This window comes from Bemisia tabaci, chromosome 8 (genome assembly GCF_918797505.1).
Source record: "Bemisia tabaci chromosome 8, PGI_BMITA_v3".
Taxonomy (NCBI): domain Eukaryota; kingdom Metazoa; phylum Arthropoda; class Insecta; order Hemiptera; family Aleyrodidae; genus Bemisia; species Bemisia tabaci.
The window spans coordinates 42,364,375-42,382,177 of NC_092800.1; the positions used below are offsets into that span (position 1 = coordinate 42,364,375).

Genomic DNA, 17,803 nt, shown 5'->3' on the forward strand with positions numbered 1-17,803 from the left:
TCTGATATTAACCGTAACAAGAGTCTCAGGGCCTTAGAAGAAAAATGCGGATTTTACAGCATTCGAACGCAATTCCGCTAAACTTGCATTTTTTGTCAAAATCACCATCAGACCCATGTTGAATAAAAGCCTAGGAGGCCAAAATTTTAATACCCATTATAAAACACTGCATCATTGATGAAAAATTGAATTCTGTAGCCGGGTAAAATTTTCCAAAAACTACAAAAATCTTAAAATGTTTCTTCCCTGCAAAAAAGGAATATCAAAACAAAAAAAGACTGGAAAATACCATGTCATGAAGCACTCTGTAAAATACAAGTCTTCAATGAGCAAAAAATCTTAAACTTGAGGAAAATCAGGATGGGCCCAAAAACGACCCTTATTGGTACTTACCCCTCTGTTCGGAGAAAATCTCACAGACACAGGGACCAAAAAGTTATATCTACAATTTTCGGTTTGATGTAGTGATGTAGAAGGAGATTTTTTTAAAACGCCATTTTACCATGAAAGCCGTTTCCCTACCTACGCCCTCAAATGATAACTTTAGCTTTTTTCTTTTACATTATTGCTGCTATGCACACTAGATGACCTCAAATATAATATTTCTCTTGATCACCTGGATACTTTAAATTTTCAGTTAGTTTTCTTTTTCCGCCCAACCAAAAATAAACACATCAATGAAAGCCTAAGCAATTAAGAAATTTAAAAAAAAGAGAAGAAAATGATTATGGAGCATTCAAAATAAAAATTCATAGAATTATATTAAAAGATGCTATGCAAAACAATAATAGTCAGTTGTAAAACTTTACAACAATGAAAGTGCACAAAATTTAGAATTTTCCAAACACAGTTGTACAGTCAGATAAATTCTGTTTGAAGAACAATAGAGATGTCATAAAAACTAATAGAACCAGAGATATGGTAATCTTAAGAATAACTATTACCTACCTGAGACAAACAACATACCATAAACATAGAATTTGCTCTGCACATTTCAGAGCCAAATATTTGTGTTATAGAATTAAAGAGTTAGTGGTATAAATTTTGTTTAAAAAAATAAAAAGATGGAGAGAAATCAAGCTTCCTACTTGTATTTCATGTACTTGGACAAGGCTTTAAAGAGCTCAATTCATGAAAAGAAAAATTGATTGCCGTAGCTATCACAGATGAAGGATTCTGGAATGCAACTTTGTAGTGCTTTAAAAAATATCCCTGATATCAGAAAATAACAAAAAACCAAATTTTAGCTTAAGACTTAAGGTAATTCCTCCTTAGTTCTTGGCACGGTCGAATATATAGCATCAATTAAGTCAAAAAAAGACAAAGGCCAAAAAAAATTGTGAGGTTCAAAGGAATGAAGGCAAGATTCTTTTTGGAAAAAAATGTCGTGTTTGATTCAGAGATGGACTACTGTATCAAATGCTTCGTTTTTTATCCCAAGAAGAATCCTGCTTTCACTTCTCTAAATTTTGAACATTTTTTTAATGAGAATGATTCTTTAGATTCACGCGCAGGCACTATTGTCTTTTAATTGACTAAAAAGTCAATATTCTGCCTAGACTTTCTAATTAATCCATGTGATATACCGCTTGCCAGTTCCATCAGGCCAAGAACCCAGGACAAATCACCTTTAAGTTCTTGAAGCTTTTGTATTTTTTGGTCTGAACTACATCTCACCCTCTTATTAGAAGGTTACAAGATTTTGTTACTTTTCTAATTTACACATTTCTTGTCACTTTATTTTAGTAAATTTCATCACAAATATTGTACAAACTTCCGAAGAATGTAAGTGAATTTCACGAAAAATTTTAGTTTTTCATGCTATATATTCTGCAGTTTACCTTGTGTTTAGCATCAATGTAAGTAATTTTTAGAATTTAACAAAATTTTGATACCAATTTTTTTTCATAACTTTTTTTTAAACGTAAATCTCAACTTCACATAAGTTCTACTTAAAGAGAACAAAACAGGGTCTCCTGACTTGCACATCTTAAAACTTTTTTTTACAATTTATAAATTCCAAAAGTAACAGTCAATGCTACTCAAGGCTAGAAAATCATCTGCCTCACATCAATAGATATTTAATTTGAAATGACAGCAAAAAACTTCAAGAAGTTAAAAATACTTTTTATGCACCAATAAAACAGTTAAGTTTGGTTACTATAATTATCATTTATATTCTTCATCAATAGACAGAAAGATATAGACAAAGTCAATTGATATCAACAAAGTCTCAGTATCAAATAGAGTATTCAATCAAACAACGGTGAACCTAACATGAAAAATGGGGAAAATATGTGATTACAAAAGACAAACATCCTTACAAAAAATAGACAATCTAAATGCAAAAACAGAACTGTGCATAAGGGAGTACAATAATTTACTTTTTAAATCACAAACTAGATCACAGACTGCATCTAGAAAATATAGCTATCAAGTTAAACTAACATAATTTTGCAGAAATGATTAGGGGACGTTACTAGATTTGTTTAGTTTATCTTGACCTTCCTAATCCAGAAGAATAAGGCAACAAGCACAAATTGCTACTATGTGCAACTACAAGACTAAAACGTGAATGCAAAATTGAATTTGGAAAACCTGAGCAGCCGGACAAAAGTTGGGTCTGGGAACAGGACAACTTGCTGCCTCAGTCGTGGGTGTGGAAGAAAAACACAAATGTTTTGTGAAAAATGGACAGACCACGCTAGAGCTGATGAGGAAAAAATGTGTTAAAAAACAGAGCCAAAACTAACTGCCAACTTCACCCACCGACCACATGAGGTTTAAACTAAATTCAGCCCCCATAGACTGACCAGGGAATGGAATATTTATATTTTGAAGCTAAAAAAGGAAACAAACCGTAAACGATCAAACAAAGCAGGGCATTGCTGAAACCAACTCTTTTTGAGAGTGCACGGTGCGTCGGAACGAGTTTAAATTTTTTGACGAGTCACAAGCAAAAACTCTTCAGGTTCTTGAAGTAGAATGTCTACTGAGTCAAGTCATGCTACAAGTTTATGCTAGACAACGGACTGCCATCACGCGAAAAGCAAGGATCCGGTAGTGCCCGCAGTAAGATCAAGGTTTACATGCATTTCGTAGTGAGGAGGAGGGGGGAGGGGCAGTGACTCCTGCTGCATATTTCATAATATCAGAAGCAGTGATTAATGAATTAAAAAGGGATATTTTGGACTTCCAATGTAATAGGGAATTTTCAAGCATTTTCACAAACTGTGAGAAAGGCAAAGCAAAGCCTGATGCCCCCCTCCCCCTTCACCTGAACAGTCAAAATATCAATTATGTAATCAGAAATGCCCTTCAGAATTACTCATTGACGACTGTAGAAAAAACAACGTTAAAAAAAAACATCCCCCTGAAAATCCGAAGTTTTCGAAAATGTATGCAATTTTTGGCTCTGAGGGCTCATTTTAGGCCCCCAAAATTCACCATATGGTTAAAATTGGTAGTATAAGTAATCGGAGGCTTAAAATATGCATGTTTAAGAAACTTGGGCATTATATCCAGGAAGAAAAAATTTTTTAAATAATATGACGGGCCTTGATATGGGTAATTTGGCTATTTTAGCCCAAAAATATCTTTAAATCGACTTTATTTTCCAGGAGCTTGACAGGATTTTTTTCTTTTTGGCTTAAATGACTCAGTAGACACTCTACTTCAAGAACCTGAAGAGTTTTTGCTGTGACTTGTCAAAAAATTTAAACTCGTTTCGATGCACCGTGAGTGGGAGAGACCACTTAAAAAGAGAGCCATCCTTGCTCTCTGAAAGAGTCAGCATTTTTCGAGTGAGGAGGTTGGTGCGGTTTGCAACTGAAAGGGTGTTTTGTATTTCCAGTATTGCGAATGAAGAAATAAGGTTAGAAACCATCGATTCTGCCTTGAATGCATAGTACTTGAGTGTTTATGTTACGAGTAGAAGTTGGAGTACAGGAGCATTGCAAAATGCCCGATCAAATCGAAAAGGCCTCAAAATTTTTGGGCATATTGCGATCTGACCAGTTACATCACCATGTGCTTATGATCCTGGTGACAAAAGTTACAGTTCTTCTAAGAATTCAAATTGGCAATAGTCATCTATTGCAACCACTTGCGAGTCTTTGCAATGTAAGTTTGATCAGATGGAGAAAGATGCTTTCTCATGACATTTCCCTTGGGCTGTTGTCTGGGGCCACTCTCTGTGGCCCGAATCAACATCATAGAGAAACAAAAGGAGGTGTTTACATCATGAGATTTGTTTACCCTGTGACGTAGGTCGGTACAACTTGGCCAGCGAAATCCGGAATTTGAAGTATGAAAAACGGACCATAATGTCCCATTTTTTTGCTTGAATCACCTCATGATATAATTTCAAGCACTTTTTATAGCATGACTTTTTTCCATAAATTACACCACTTCCAAGAAAATCGATGATAAAAGTCGCTGTGCCGACCTACGTCATCTAAAAAATTCCAAGATGCCCGAATTGCAAGCACCTCCTTTTTTTTCTCTATGAATCAACATAGCCTTGAGGACTATTATCTTGTCAAGTATGGAAGGCTAGAATTTCACTTGTATAGTTTCGAAAACTCTAAAGTTGAAAGAGACAATGTGAAATTAGTGTCTGCCTTGCCATGAAAACTGAGAAACTTAGGTCTAACATGGCGCAAGATAGCTTTTGCGCTATGAGGGAAGAACTGACCTTGCGTCAAGACATCATCAACTGATGCTTGATCAATGTTGGTGTTAGACACCTTTTGAAGAATTCACCTGGGTATAAGCTACACCACCTTCATTAGACTTTTCTTCTCACTTTTTCTTTCTAGTTTCTGATCTGTTGTCACTTGATCGATACAAAGGCCACGATGCTCTCCACTCATCAACAATGAAATGGTGACGATCCGTCTTCCACCCTACGAGAGAAAAAATAGAAAGATCAGAATTATAGCATTTAAAAGAAACAAGATAGCAGGAAAATCTGCTTGCATGTGAAACACATCCATAAATAAAACCAAAATGCATGCACTCAAGTTTTAGAGCAATTGTATTTTCCTTAAAAATTTTGTGCGCTGTTTTCACCCCTCTTTCTGATTTTTTTCTGGGCAGCTTCTAGATGAATACAACTTCATGTTGTGCAGTTTGAGGTTTCAGTCATTCGTCACAATTTTCTATGTCTAATTTACGTACAGTTTGCTATTTACCATAGGCGCTTGCGAATAATCTGAACTTTTCCTTTTGTACCTAGAAAAATGAACTGATGATATAAAAAGGCTAGATTTTATGTATAGGCAGGCATGAATAAAAAACGAGGACCCCTGAGACCAGCTAAAACCCATTACATATCAATTTGAAAAAGTTATGAAATGAAGACCGAGACAAAAAAAGGATTACAAATAATAAGTCATAGGAGCAACGCAAACTATTAAGCTTGTTTAAAATTGTTTTGATAGTGAAATTTATACCAGTAAGACTCTCAAAATTTTCATGGTGAAATAATCACTAAATAGAATGAATTACATAATATGAGCTCACCTTGAGTTTCCAAGAGGTCCATGAAGATTTTGAAAGCTTTACTTATTTCATTATTTGACTCTAAAACTTTCGCAATTTGTTCTTCTGAGGGTATTCCTCCAGAATAACTTTTACCCGTGCAGACAAGGAAATCATATGGTTGAGTAACGTCACTCATAATCCTTCCTGGATTTTTGTTGATCATGGCTGGATCAGGGAGATGAGCCTTTAAAATAAATGAACTCGTAAACATAAAATGCGACAGAAAAATTTTGCTTTAAAGTTACAAACAAGCCAAGAAAAGAACATTATGAGCTCTATGGCAAAAAGCATATCAGATATTTCACTTCAGATGACAATAACTTTTTTATTTGGAAAAGTCTCGAGATTTTCAAAAATGTTTGCAAAGAATTCCTTGCCAAATTTCCTAATTGTGTTAACTCATTTTTGCCAAGCTGATTATGGTAACTTTCATTAAAAGCTCACCAAAGCCCAAAGAATCATGTTATCTACATCTGTGTATTCATCACATTACCACGTGATAAGAACGCTACCTTTGGAGCTACTGAGAGACTGGTCATGATTTACTTGATATGGACACAACTGGAAGATAGCGCTAGCCTTAAAGCTATCAAAGGCGAAAGTCATTTCCTATCTCCATAAATTGCTATTTTTTTCTTGGGCTTTCATAGCCTGAAGAGGACATATAAGTATTGCAAAAACACATTGACAGAGAGAAAGTTAAAGCATTTTTATTCATTACACAAAAATAATCGAGAATGGGGTCTGGCTTTGATGAATTTTTTTAAAAACAAAAAAAACCTCAATGGATTAGTTGGCACCCATTTTTCAATTAATTTTCTGAAAAATGGCGTGAACAAAGCTGCTATGAGTTTTTTCACAATTTTTCAATCCTATATGGCAAGAAAACCCTGTTTTGAAAATGCCAAAAATGTAACTTGGTCGAAATGATATTTTTGGCGGGCTCTGATGATGCAGCCAGGCAGGGGAAAATGGAGTTTGCTGATTGACTGTGCTCAGTTTTACAAGGTCGTCTTTTAATTAGTTGAATTTTGGTTAGCCTTTTCTTCCTTTGAAATGATTTTTGCACTTCTTAATGAACTTTTTGCTTCTTTTTTTTTACGAAGTTTTATGCAAAAAATCCGTACTACATATACAATCCTGCAAAAATCCCTTGCCACTGCCATATTTTAAATTCTCCTTATCCTATCATAATTTCCTTGATGAATCAATACTCTTGCACTTGCAAATTTTATTATGCTTTCTAATCGCCAAAATTTCTTTTGACATTTGTCACCTAGTTGATGCTGTTAATATTGTCCAATATACGTAGTGACTCAAAACTATTGTACTGAATTAGTTTTTGAAGGAGCATTTACGGCTCAGTTTGAAGGGAGAGAAAAAGATGATTGAGGACCATGCCAGAGGAAGGACGTATCTTGGATGGCACCCTTTCATAAATTTTGCTTTTCTTTCCTACGACAGATGGATTTCAAAACTTTAGGATCTAGGTTGAAAGAATAATCTTGGGTTTAACCGACTGGTCCACATAATTTGTAGGAACACCATTTCAAACGCGTTTTTCTTGATACGATGTGCGCCCTTCTTCTAGCATTGTCTTCAATAAATATCATTCAAAATGGTCGGCAGTAAGTATAACTTGTTCGCTTCAGATGAAATCAGACTCCATGCCTCATCCTTTAGGATCCTTAAGGATTATGATCTCTTTGGACGAGCTTGTTTGTGATTGTAATTTTTACAGATTTCCTATTTGGATTTATTGTACTGACCAATCTCGTTGTCTTGGAGACAGAGAGCATGATAGCCATACAGACAGCAGTGAAATAGGCTTGGATGACATCATGAGCTGATTCGTGTTCTCGAAATACCACACGGATGATACAATTTTCTGGATCAATCAAAAGCATGAAGTTGTCGCAACAAAGTTTTTCCGGCATCGATTTCAGCTCTTCAGCAGAAATGACTCTATTTTTCAGAGAATGTTGCAAAGAACATCCAAGATAAATGTCAAATCCACAGAGCTGCTTAGCTGTAAAATCAATTAAAAAAAACTATTAGAAGGATTACAAACGTTAAGTCTGTACAAGCTAGGGTTTACTTGTCCAAAATTTCACTGGTATAAAAAAAGACACCTCGAGGTTAAATTTTAAGATGCTAAATGCCCAAAGGGTTATGGTTTGACAGGTGGCAGTAGAGGTTAGGTGCCGTAGAGCGCCAGGGAGTGATATGAAGCTACCTATATCATATAAATAAAATAAGACATGGTGACAAAAAAAAAAACCGACTTTTAATAGAGCTCATTAAAGTAGGGTAAATCCTCCAGTTTAATTTAAAGATCATTTCTTTGTGGTTTTTCAGGATGAAACTCAGAAAATGAAAAAAAAAAAAAAAAAAAAACGGACGGTGGGAAATGATGAACTTAACATTTGTGGATGATGCTACAATAAAAGTCGAGGCACAATGTATAGATTATCATTTCTTTTCTGGGGAAAAGATATTGAATTTATACCTGCAAAATACATTTCATTTTCTCATTCATTATATTTTTATGATAAATAAATCGGGTCGTGCGAAAACCGCTAATTTTAATTTTTTCAGTCTTAAGTTTTTTTGAGTTCATAATGCTTTTTGGAGGTGGTTGTAACCACGAAAGTGGCATTAAAGCTTGTCTTTGGGTTTCCTCAATCCCAAAACGAGTCCTTTCCTCACTTTTAGGGTTGTGTCAAATCTTTAAAAGTATTATGAACTCAAAAAACTTAAGATTGGAAAAATGGACATCAGCAGTTTTCGCACGCCCCGATTCAAATAACATGAAAGCAAAATCTTGATAAGTTTAGCTTTTCTAACATTTTTTGAATTACGAATTCACGCATTTGCTTTCGTTATTAAAAAAATCTTGCTACATCTATTTTAACATGTTTGCAATGGATCAAAATAAAAATTTTCTTTTTGACACACAATTACTCACTAGTTAGGCCAGATCCTGGAATAATGGATTCTTGAGCGTTGACTTCTCTGGGAGTTGGAACTTCATTTTTAGACGAGAAATAGTGCTTAAGAATCAAATTCATTCGTTCTGTATTTAGTGAGATCAATCGTAGGGAAAGCACAGCCTGATAATTGGCATAAATGTGACAGCTTGCAAGAATAACAAAAAGTGCCCAGACACAGCTGCAGAATTTTTAAGTTAGAAGAAAAAAGAAATTAAATGTTAATAAGGCATTTTGAAAAGTATTCATACCAGCATGACAAATTATTAGGCTTGTAGCCCTTATACGTCCTGAAACTAAGTAAATAGTCGCATAATTTTACTCATGTGGAGTGCAACCTTGATTTGACACACCAATTAAAATCTGACAAAGTAAATCTGAGTAATTCTGATTTTGAGTTGAAGGTACACCTTCTGTGCCAAATTTTAATACATTTGCTATGAATGCATTTTCGATCCACAGTTCAAAAATGGAAATGAAAATGCTATATTTGATTCGATTAGCCTCTCCGCTAGGTAAGGACGAGCAGTAAACTTCATAGGTGCGGATCAAAAATTGGTTACAAATTCAAAGAATTATTATTTATTTATTTTTTTTTTTTTAAACTTCAGAAGATAAAAAGAATGTGAGTTTTAAGTCTAAAATAAGATGAATTGCTCTTTCATTATATGGTCAATTATTGAAGCTTAAAAGCTTCAGAACTCATCAGGACATTGCAAAGGGACAAGCAGAGCTCAATCTTATAAAGAGGTGTACCCCTATATCAGCTTTCTTTATTTCCAGAAGGCCAACTTGAAGAGGGCTCTTTGAATGGTCATTGGTAGGATTTTGACATACTCTGGCTGATCAGTTTGGTCAAGAATTTGCGACTTTCATGTCCCTCTTTTTACATTCTAAACCTCATAAAGGATAAAAATGAACTTACAAAGCATTTGTCACAGTTGTTAGGAGAAAAATTCCGACAAAGGAAGCGAGTAAATTAATGCAAGTTTCCTGACTTCCATCTTTGGCAGATACGTCTCCCATGTTTCCGCGAATAGCCTACAACATAGAATAGAAAAACATGTAAAGCAAACTCACTTTACCTGCACATTTTTACTGATTATACATATTTTGATTGAAAACAAACAGTTGAAACTTAAGCACACAAGAGAGAAATATTGAATGTTTTGAAACAAGAGAGGCCCATTACGATGGAATTAAATTAAGTAAAAAATCTTTTAAGTTGAAATTTTCCTCCAATCCCATGGTATCCCCATGGAAACAATATTACAGCAATAGATGCGCATTAAGCTGGGATATTGGATTCCACTTGACTGAAATTCAGTTATCTTGAAACTGTCATCGGGTGTTTTTGGTGGGTTGCTAGCAGTGTGGTGAGGGAATTACTGTACGTAGATATGAGAAAATTCCTCAACTATCCAATTGGCAAGTTGCAAGGAAAAATTAGAGGGCTAAGAGAAGAAGTTTTGAAAATGAAAAAGTTAGTTTGTATAAAATAAGTAATGGATAGTTTAAAAAAAAATTACAGAAAACGAGATGAGGGAAAAGTTTTGAAATCTGAAAAACAGAAGAAAATACGAGGTTTTTAAAAAAAAAAGACCCTAGAATGTATGTTTTAAAGACTATGCAGTGCTATCTTGCCTGTGGTGTGATAACATTAAGTACAAAAGCCATCGCTTAGATTTGCTTAGTGATGTCTGATAACCAAAGTCTTGAGCGATTATTTGAGCAAATTTAACTTACGGTTCAAAAACTTGCCAAGCAAAATGCTTGCCTGAGCATTTATCAAATATCATTAGGCGAATTATAGGCTTAGGAGAATTTGCCAAGAACAAAGAAAATGAAAATTCGATATTGGTTGGAGAAATGAAATTACTGATAAAACTGGGCTTTTGATTGGATATTATAGACAAATTGAATTTTTTAGAGAAGACACATATTACTCAAGGTGATTTGTCAAGCTCAAGTGACAAGGTCGAACTGGCATGCAATATATCGCATTGATTAGGTCCAAAATCTCGGCAGATTTTGAATTTTTAGCAAAAAAAAGGACGATAGCCCCTGCGCATAAGCCTAAGGAATTATTCTTAACCCAAAAACTGGCATTATTCAGAGAAATGAAAGCAGAATAGTGTTAGGAAAAAACCTCGCATTCAATACAGAAATTGATGGGTGATAAAAGGCTATCGTCTTTTTTTTTTCTAAAAATTCAAAATCTGCCAAGATTTTTTACCTAATCGATGCGATATATCGCATTCCAGTTCGACCACGCCATTTGAGCTTGACGAATCACCTCAAGCCAAAATTGGCATTACTTGGACATCTTAATAAAATGAAGAAATTGAAGGTGGAAGCATTTTTGATTAGGTACCAGTGAAGAAATTCTGGAAAAATAAAGTCACTAAAATTCAAACCTTCACTCTCTTCATGCCCACTGCATTGTTCTCCTGGAGAAACAATGGAATGTTCAGTTTAACTGCTAAATTTTTGGACAAAATAGGTTGGAAAGTCAGCAGAACGTTGGACATTTACTCATCAGGGGAAAGAAAACTGCAGACCTGATGCTGGGTGATAGCTGCTCTTGTAGCTCCTCCAGCAACACCAACAATAGCTTTTGCAGATTGAGATGCACAGAGTATTATTGTCGTATAGTTAGGAACATAGGGCAAAAGCATTTCTGCTAACATTGCAATATCGTTGAGCACATCAGCCATAAGTCTCCAAGCTTTGCACTCTGCATCAAGTCTTGATCTATAAATGGAAAAAATCACTGAATATCATCATAATGTACTAGGAAAAACGACAAATAAATTGTTTTTCAAAAATAAAAATAAAACACCTAACAAGAGCGAGAATCATTTTATATTATATTTTTTTAAAAAACAGGAATTTCGGGATCCTCGGTCATAGACAGAAAAGCAGGGATTTGGGCAGCCTATGCCATTATATTAGAATTTTGAATTTTCAGGCATTTTTTCAAGGATTTGGTTATATCCCAGATTTGCTAGCTAAAAACTTGAAAAGTAAAAATTTACCAAACTTATAATGAAAATGTGTGATTCTTTAACTTTGGAGGAAGATGTGCATCAAAATTCTCAACTTCACCCCTCACAATTTTACTTGAAAAATAATAAAAATGTCAACCTTCAGATTATATATTCAGGCTCATTCAAACAAAAGTACAACCTTTAAAGTCTTTAAATAAAGTTGAAAATCCGTTTCAAACTTTGGTTGAATAATGTTTACGCTCGCTGGACTATTCAGCAAAGCCTGTCTAAATCTGCAGAGGGGCTAACTGTGGTAAACAGGGTGTCTAAAGAAATATATATATTAAGTCGCTTTACAACGCACTCTGGCGTTCTACGACACCCAAACGCCACATATGCTTGTCTTCCCAGAGGTTATCGGGCAACTGACACCGCAACATCTCTTCGTCAACGCCCTGCCGCCAACCCTTAACGGGACGTCCCTGTCGCCTCTTCCCAGGTGGTACCCAATTCAAAACTTGTTTGGGCAACCTCTCCTCCGACATTCTTTGCACATGTCCATACCAGCATAACTGCCTGGACATGACGTCATGCACGATATCTTTCTCAACCTTCATCACCTGGCGAATTCTCTCATTACGGACATGGTCTCGTCTCGAAATCCATAGACAAATAAATCAACAGTGAAGCTACCAGACCATGTGTCTTGTTTGCTGTGTTTAAATTCTCTGCACCCATTTTATTTTTTTTTTTCAGTGAAAACAAATCAATATCATTCCTTAAAGTTTTCACAGAGTTTTCATTGCAGAGAAGAAAAATCACAAAAGTTTTCAAGAACAACGTTGAGTGATTTTCAAATTAAAAAATAAGTAAAGTTTTAAAATAAGCTCCTTTGATTAAGATTAATGATAAAAAATCCCACTGTTACTGATAATTGAAATGGCTATTTGGTGCAGAAACATTTTTCATGAGAGTTGACATAGTATTACTCCACCATTTTTCAAGGAGAAAACTTCTCTTCAATGCAATATTTGTCTCCTTATCATTAATTTACACTCGTTACATTTCTATCTCAATCAAGGAAACGATAAAAATGGCATATATTAGTAAGGAGAGAAGCAAAAATGACCATCAAATGGAAACAAGAAACATTCTAGTGAGAACTACAAGAAATGTTGACATGGGCTGGGACTGGGATAGCTTTGAGTTTAGGGCTGTCGGATTTTTCAACAAGTTACCTAAAGAATTGAAAGAAATCTTTATCAAAGCTGAGTCGCCAAATTTGTTCATTAAGGTATTAAAAGAACACTTTTTACAAAACCCTCTCTACACCTTGCAAGAGTTTTTTAATTTGTAAGATTACTTTTTTTTGTAACTTTTTCTAATGTGACTTGTATTGAGCCTTTCTGTTCAGGCTTATGTACTAATCTTTACAAATAAATAAATAAATCATTTCTTTGGTTGAAATATAGAGAGCCTCACCCTTTCCACCAAGCGAAGGCAATTCTTCCCGTCATGCCTGTTCCGTCCTTGAGGATCCAAGTTACAGCTGCGGCTAGAGGGGTTGCAGCTGTGTCACCTACTCCGACTCCTTTCATGATTGCATGAGTGGTGAGGCTCCCACATATTGAGCTGCAGAAGGCCTAAACACAAATCAGAACCTTCATAAAAAACTGAAAGTATCCAGGTTCTACTGGTTATGATAATGTTTTTCATGACTACAACTTCCCTAGTAGCAGTGGCTGTTGAGAAAAGCTGTAAAAAACTCGTAAATTTTAAGAGATCTCTTAAAATTTACTATAAAACCACTTGAAAATTATGTAAAAAAAAAACCTCTTTAAATATTCGTATTATGAAATCCTTTTCGGGGCTTTTTCTACATAAATTTGAAGAAAAATTTTAAGTAAAATTTACTTATTTTTTTTTAACTTCCTGCGGGCAAAAACGAGGAAAAAAAGTGGTGAACAGAAAAGTATAAAAGGAACAGTTGCAACCCATAAAAATTGAGGATATAGTTTATTGATTTTTTACGTAAATTTGATGTTTTCTTTTAATTAAAATAACACTATTTTTTTACGTAAAAGAATTCCCCAAAAGGGTTTCCTAAAACGAGTATTTTAAGAGTTTTTTTACTTAAAATTTATAAGTTTTTCACATTTTTTTGGACAACTTTTTGTAGAACTTTTTTTAAGAGCCATTGCTACTAGGGTTTAGAAATAGGTACATTGTTAAACTATAAAAAAAGGGAAAATAACAAATGATAAGCATTGAGACTTTGCAGGTGTCTGAAATTTGATAAATTTAGTTTTTAAGAGGAGAACACTGGGTGATCTGATCACGAGGATACCTTTGGTTTATAAATTGAACTATTATTGGAGGAGCTATGACTAAATGATCTAATCTACTATAATACATGTGTTTATATGAGAAATGCCGCCAGATGACATCACTAGGCGGTGCATTTTCTAACTTTTAAATGTATTTTTTTACTACTTCCCATGTCAAAAAACAAGTATAAAAATACTGCGAATATGCTCTTTAAGCACTCTCAGATGAGGCAATAAAAAATTTGCAAGCAAAGTCCCCATTGCATGAACTTGTGGCGAGGAAAAACTCCAACTTAATGACAATTTGAGCTGCAGTGATAGGTATTGTACTTTTCAATCTGTATAGGATTGAGAGTTCCATTTTAATCTTACAATAAATCTTGATCAAGGAAAATAGTAAATTCTAACTTTGAAAGACTATCTCTCAAAATTTCGTTCTTTGAACCATCACCTGAAAATAATCATACCTACAGTTCACGTCAACATATTTCTAACTTTCATAATTGAAAAAATGGAAGTTAAATGCAATAACAGACATACCTGGACTGTGTCCCAATACTGATAGGACCAATAGTCATCACTAACAGTGTATGGGTAACCTTGCGGTAAAAAGACCTCATTGAAGAATTGCTTGAAAAATAGTAAAATGTTTGAGCGCTGGCTGCCACTGCGAACTTTCGACTCATCTATGCGGATGACAGAGTCTTGGTCTGAAACCACAAGTAGAATAGGCATAATTTATTAGGACACAAAGTTGACAACTGGCGAATGAAATGAGTAAACTAAATTACCAATACATTCAATGCACTCCACAGTTGATAAAAACGGTGCTTATGAAAGAAATTCTAAACAAATGGGTAGATATGTTGGTTATTTTCTGTGTAAGGGCCAGTTGTGATAAGATGAGAATGTATGCAAATCATCTACTTATGCCTCACTTTACTTGAACCGATCTGTCATAAACTTAGAACTTTTGTTTCATGGAAATGTGTGTAAACAATTTTACTTCGCACAAAGTCTTAAAACATTTCAGCAGTTCCATTATTTTAGATAGTCGCTGTCTCTAGATTCTAACTTCAAAAGACTATTTCTCAAAATTTCATTCTGTGAATCATTACCTGCAAACTGTCATACTCACCATTTACGTCAACATATTTCCAACTTTCATTAATGAGAAAATTGAAGTTAAAGCAGAAACAGACATACCTGGACCATGTCCCAGTGATTTCATTGGATATTGCTCATGCTCTATTTTAGTTTTCCAACTTTGTCAAGGTAAAATTCTAAGAGCCATCTTGGCTGGCAAGCCTAATTTTTAGGAGCCATCCATAATTTGTTTAGGACCAAAACGGTTTTTCATCTAAGTGCATATTTCTGATAATGGCGCATGAAACTTTGCAAGGAGCGCAAATTAATACAATCAGAGTGTAAAACAAGCCTGTCGTAATGCTTCACTTATTTGTTCCTGTTTTGAGCTGCACCCCACAACACCTTTACTGAGTAAGGTGCTCTATCACTGCTTCAAGAATTCAGGACGGTTTGTGTCTGCCTTTATTCAGCACACTTTAGGAATGATGCTTGGTGAAGTTTTCCGACTTCACCAACTGCTCTACTTGCAACTTAACTTTTTCCCAAGAATTATTTTCCCATCTTAAATGCTGGAGTCTTGAGATAGCTGAGGTGCTGATTTGAGAGATCTCTCCTTCCCCTCCCATACATAATTGGCAGTTGGTGATATATAGACGGTGAAATTCTCAAACCGTGTATCTCAGCTTGCGACGTTGCAGACTTCCTGTCATATTATATTTTTCACATGGAAAACTACTCGACTGCAATTTTTAAAGATGCCATGATTTTTCTTCTGTGGGAAGAGAAAATTCTAAGAGAACTTTAAGGGATGATTTTGATTTGTTCACCTGTAAAAAAATAAAATGGGAGTGGGAATTTTTAATTCCGCAAATGAGATACGTGGTTTGGAAGTTTCACCGTCGATATACTCTAACGATTACAAACCTGCAGGTTTCACGTAGACTGATTCTGCTCCTAGGCAGCCATATTTTTCCTTCAGAAGAATTTCTTGCTCCATTTTTAAGTACAGAGATGATGAGTGCAAATGATACCTGTTCTTTGAAAACTACTGACCTGAAATATGGGAAAAGAATAAATTAGAACAAGGTCGTTAAGAAAAAAGCAACTGAATAGAAAGAAAGAAAAGCAGACTAAGTATATATGAATTGTTCAGTTCTTGCCCCTACACCCATTTAAAGAAAAAAGAGTTGTATAGTTGCATCCGACAGAAGCAGTTATCCTGACATAAACTCATGAGGGAGATGTTCAGTTTCAAAAACCTTGACAGAGGTTGATACATTGCCTATGAGAATGGAGAGGCCATCACTATACGTTCCTGTAACGTCACGCTAGTGGATGAAACTCGGCTGCGATTTAACATGTGCACTTATGGGAGAACGCCTGACGCAAGTTTCTTTCGGGCCGATATCTTCTCGGAGGTTGATCTGATGCAAAAATTCATAAGGACCTTTTCGATAGAGGATGAAATTTCACTTCAGAATACTAACTAACCCATATGTGACATTGTCTAATAATTGAGGAAATGAAAGCGTAATACCAAAAATCGTTGCTCAACTCAGATTCAAACATGCCACTCACGCAACTTCGGCCAATCGAGGGCCACTCTGAATGGTCCACGCAGCAACTGCCTTACTCATCAATGCACCGATGACCCGGAGATGCTTGTTGTTTTCGGTAAATATCTACAAGCTTGACATCACAAAACTGACTAGTTACGGCCTCCCCATTCTCGTAGGCAACGATTGATATAAAGTCTGATTGCAGTTGGTCAATATGAAGTTTCGTCCTGACAAAATTGACAGGAGAAATTTAAATATGCATTGAGTCAATAAGTTAATTTCTGAAGGTTTGCTTTTGATTGACTGGTACAGTTCCATAAAAGACCATGTTCTAGAACTGATCTGTATACATAATGACATACGATTCACCGCACTGCTCTTTGATCAGAGGTCTAGAACATTTCTTGAATACTTGCTCCAACGCAGAAAAAACCTGGTGGTGGAAAGTAGGTAGGTTTCAATCGGCTGAGGTAAGCTGCAAGAACAGGCAGCCATCCAGGAGCGGAAGACGAACAAAATTAATTACTTGATATTAACAACTGCCAGAACTTTGCAATGACAAATTGCATGCAAATGTGGCAAAATCTGGAAGGAGATAATGGCAAATCTGAATACATACATACCAACTCACACTATGGAAGCTGCCAAACGAAAAGTGTCCAAAACTTTTATAGAGCTCACAAGGTAAGTAAGTAACTTACACTCAAAGTACCAGCACGTACTCCGCACCCACTTTGTTTCGGTATCAACTAATTGTAGAGAAGCCACATTTCATCCGGTTAGGTGTCATAAACGGCGCACAAAAGAGAGAGAACATAAAATGAAATGTATCATATGTAATGTAAACAAAAGCACATGTATATTTGAGAATTATACGTGAGCAAGTAAGATGTTATTCAATGTTTTCATGCTGATAAGAGATAAAAAGAATAACACGGTGACTCCCTTCCCCCTCCGCAACCAACCAATAACAACAACCGACGCTGTGAATGATCAGATGATCAGACCCGGGTAATTTGAATTTGTGGGCCTCCATTTAACAAGACGTATTTCTGCCAAACTCACATGAGCCGCGGCCCATGGCGGCAAATTTAGGGGGCGGCAAATTTTGCAATTTTTTTAAACGTAGGTATGAAAAAAATCGGATTCAGAAAAAAAAATTATCAATGAGAAAAGGGGACAAAATCTCTTTTCTGAGAGTATAGTAATTTCTAATTTTGTCGTTTTTCGGTGATACAAGAGACAGCAACTTTAATTAGTCGAATTAAGAGAGGAACTAAACACGCAATTTGACCTGGAGC

General features: G+C 35.4%; 1 protein-coding gene across 3 annotated transcripts; it reads right to left on the reverse strand.

Annotated features, from left to right (window-relative positions):
- Positions 1–3,520: 3,520 nt before the first annotated feature.
- Positions 3,521–17,421, reverse strand: LOC109029796 (RUS family member 1). Of its 3 annotated transcripts, none has more exons than XM_019040440.2 (10): positions 17,204–17,421; positions 15,868–15,996; positions 14,395–14,564; positions 13,010–13,170; positions 11,099–11,291; positions 9,463–9,578; positions 8,516–8,718; positions 7,317–7,576; positions 5,527–5,731; positions 3,521–4,907 (listed from the first exon to the last, which is right to left on the reverse strand). In XM_019040440.2, the coding sequence occupies exons 2-10, from the start codon at positions 15,938–15,940 to the stop codon at positions 4,804–4,806; spliced, it is 1,485 nt and encodes a 494-aa protein (XP_018895985.2). In that variant the 5' UTR covers positions 15,941–15,996; positions 17,204–17,421; the 3' UTR covers positions 3,521–4,803. The 3 variants fall into 3 exon arrangements, with proteins under 3 accessions (XP_018895985.2, XP_018895983.2, XP_018895982.2); XM_019040438.2 differs by having other exon boundaries at positions 17,134–17,421; XM_019040437.2 differs by having other exon boundaries at positions 17,126–17,421.
- Positions 17,422–17,803: the final 382 nt, after the last annotated feature.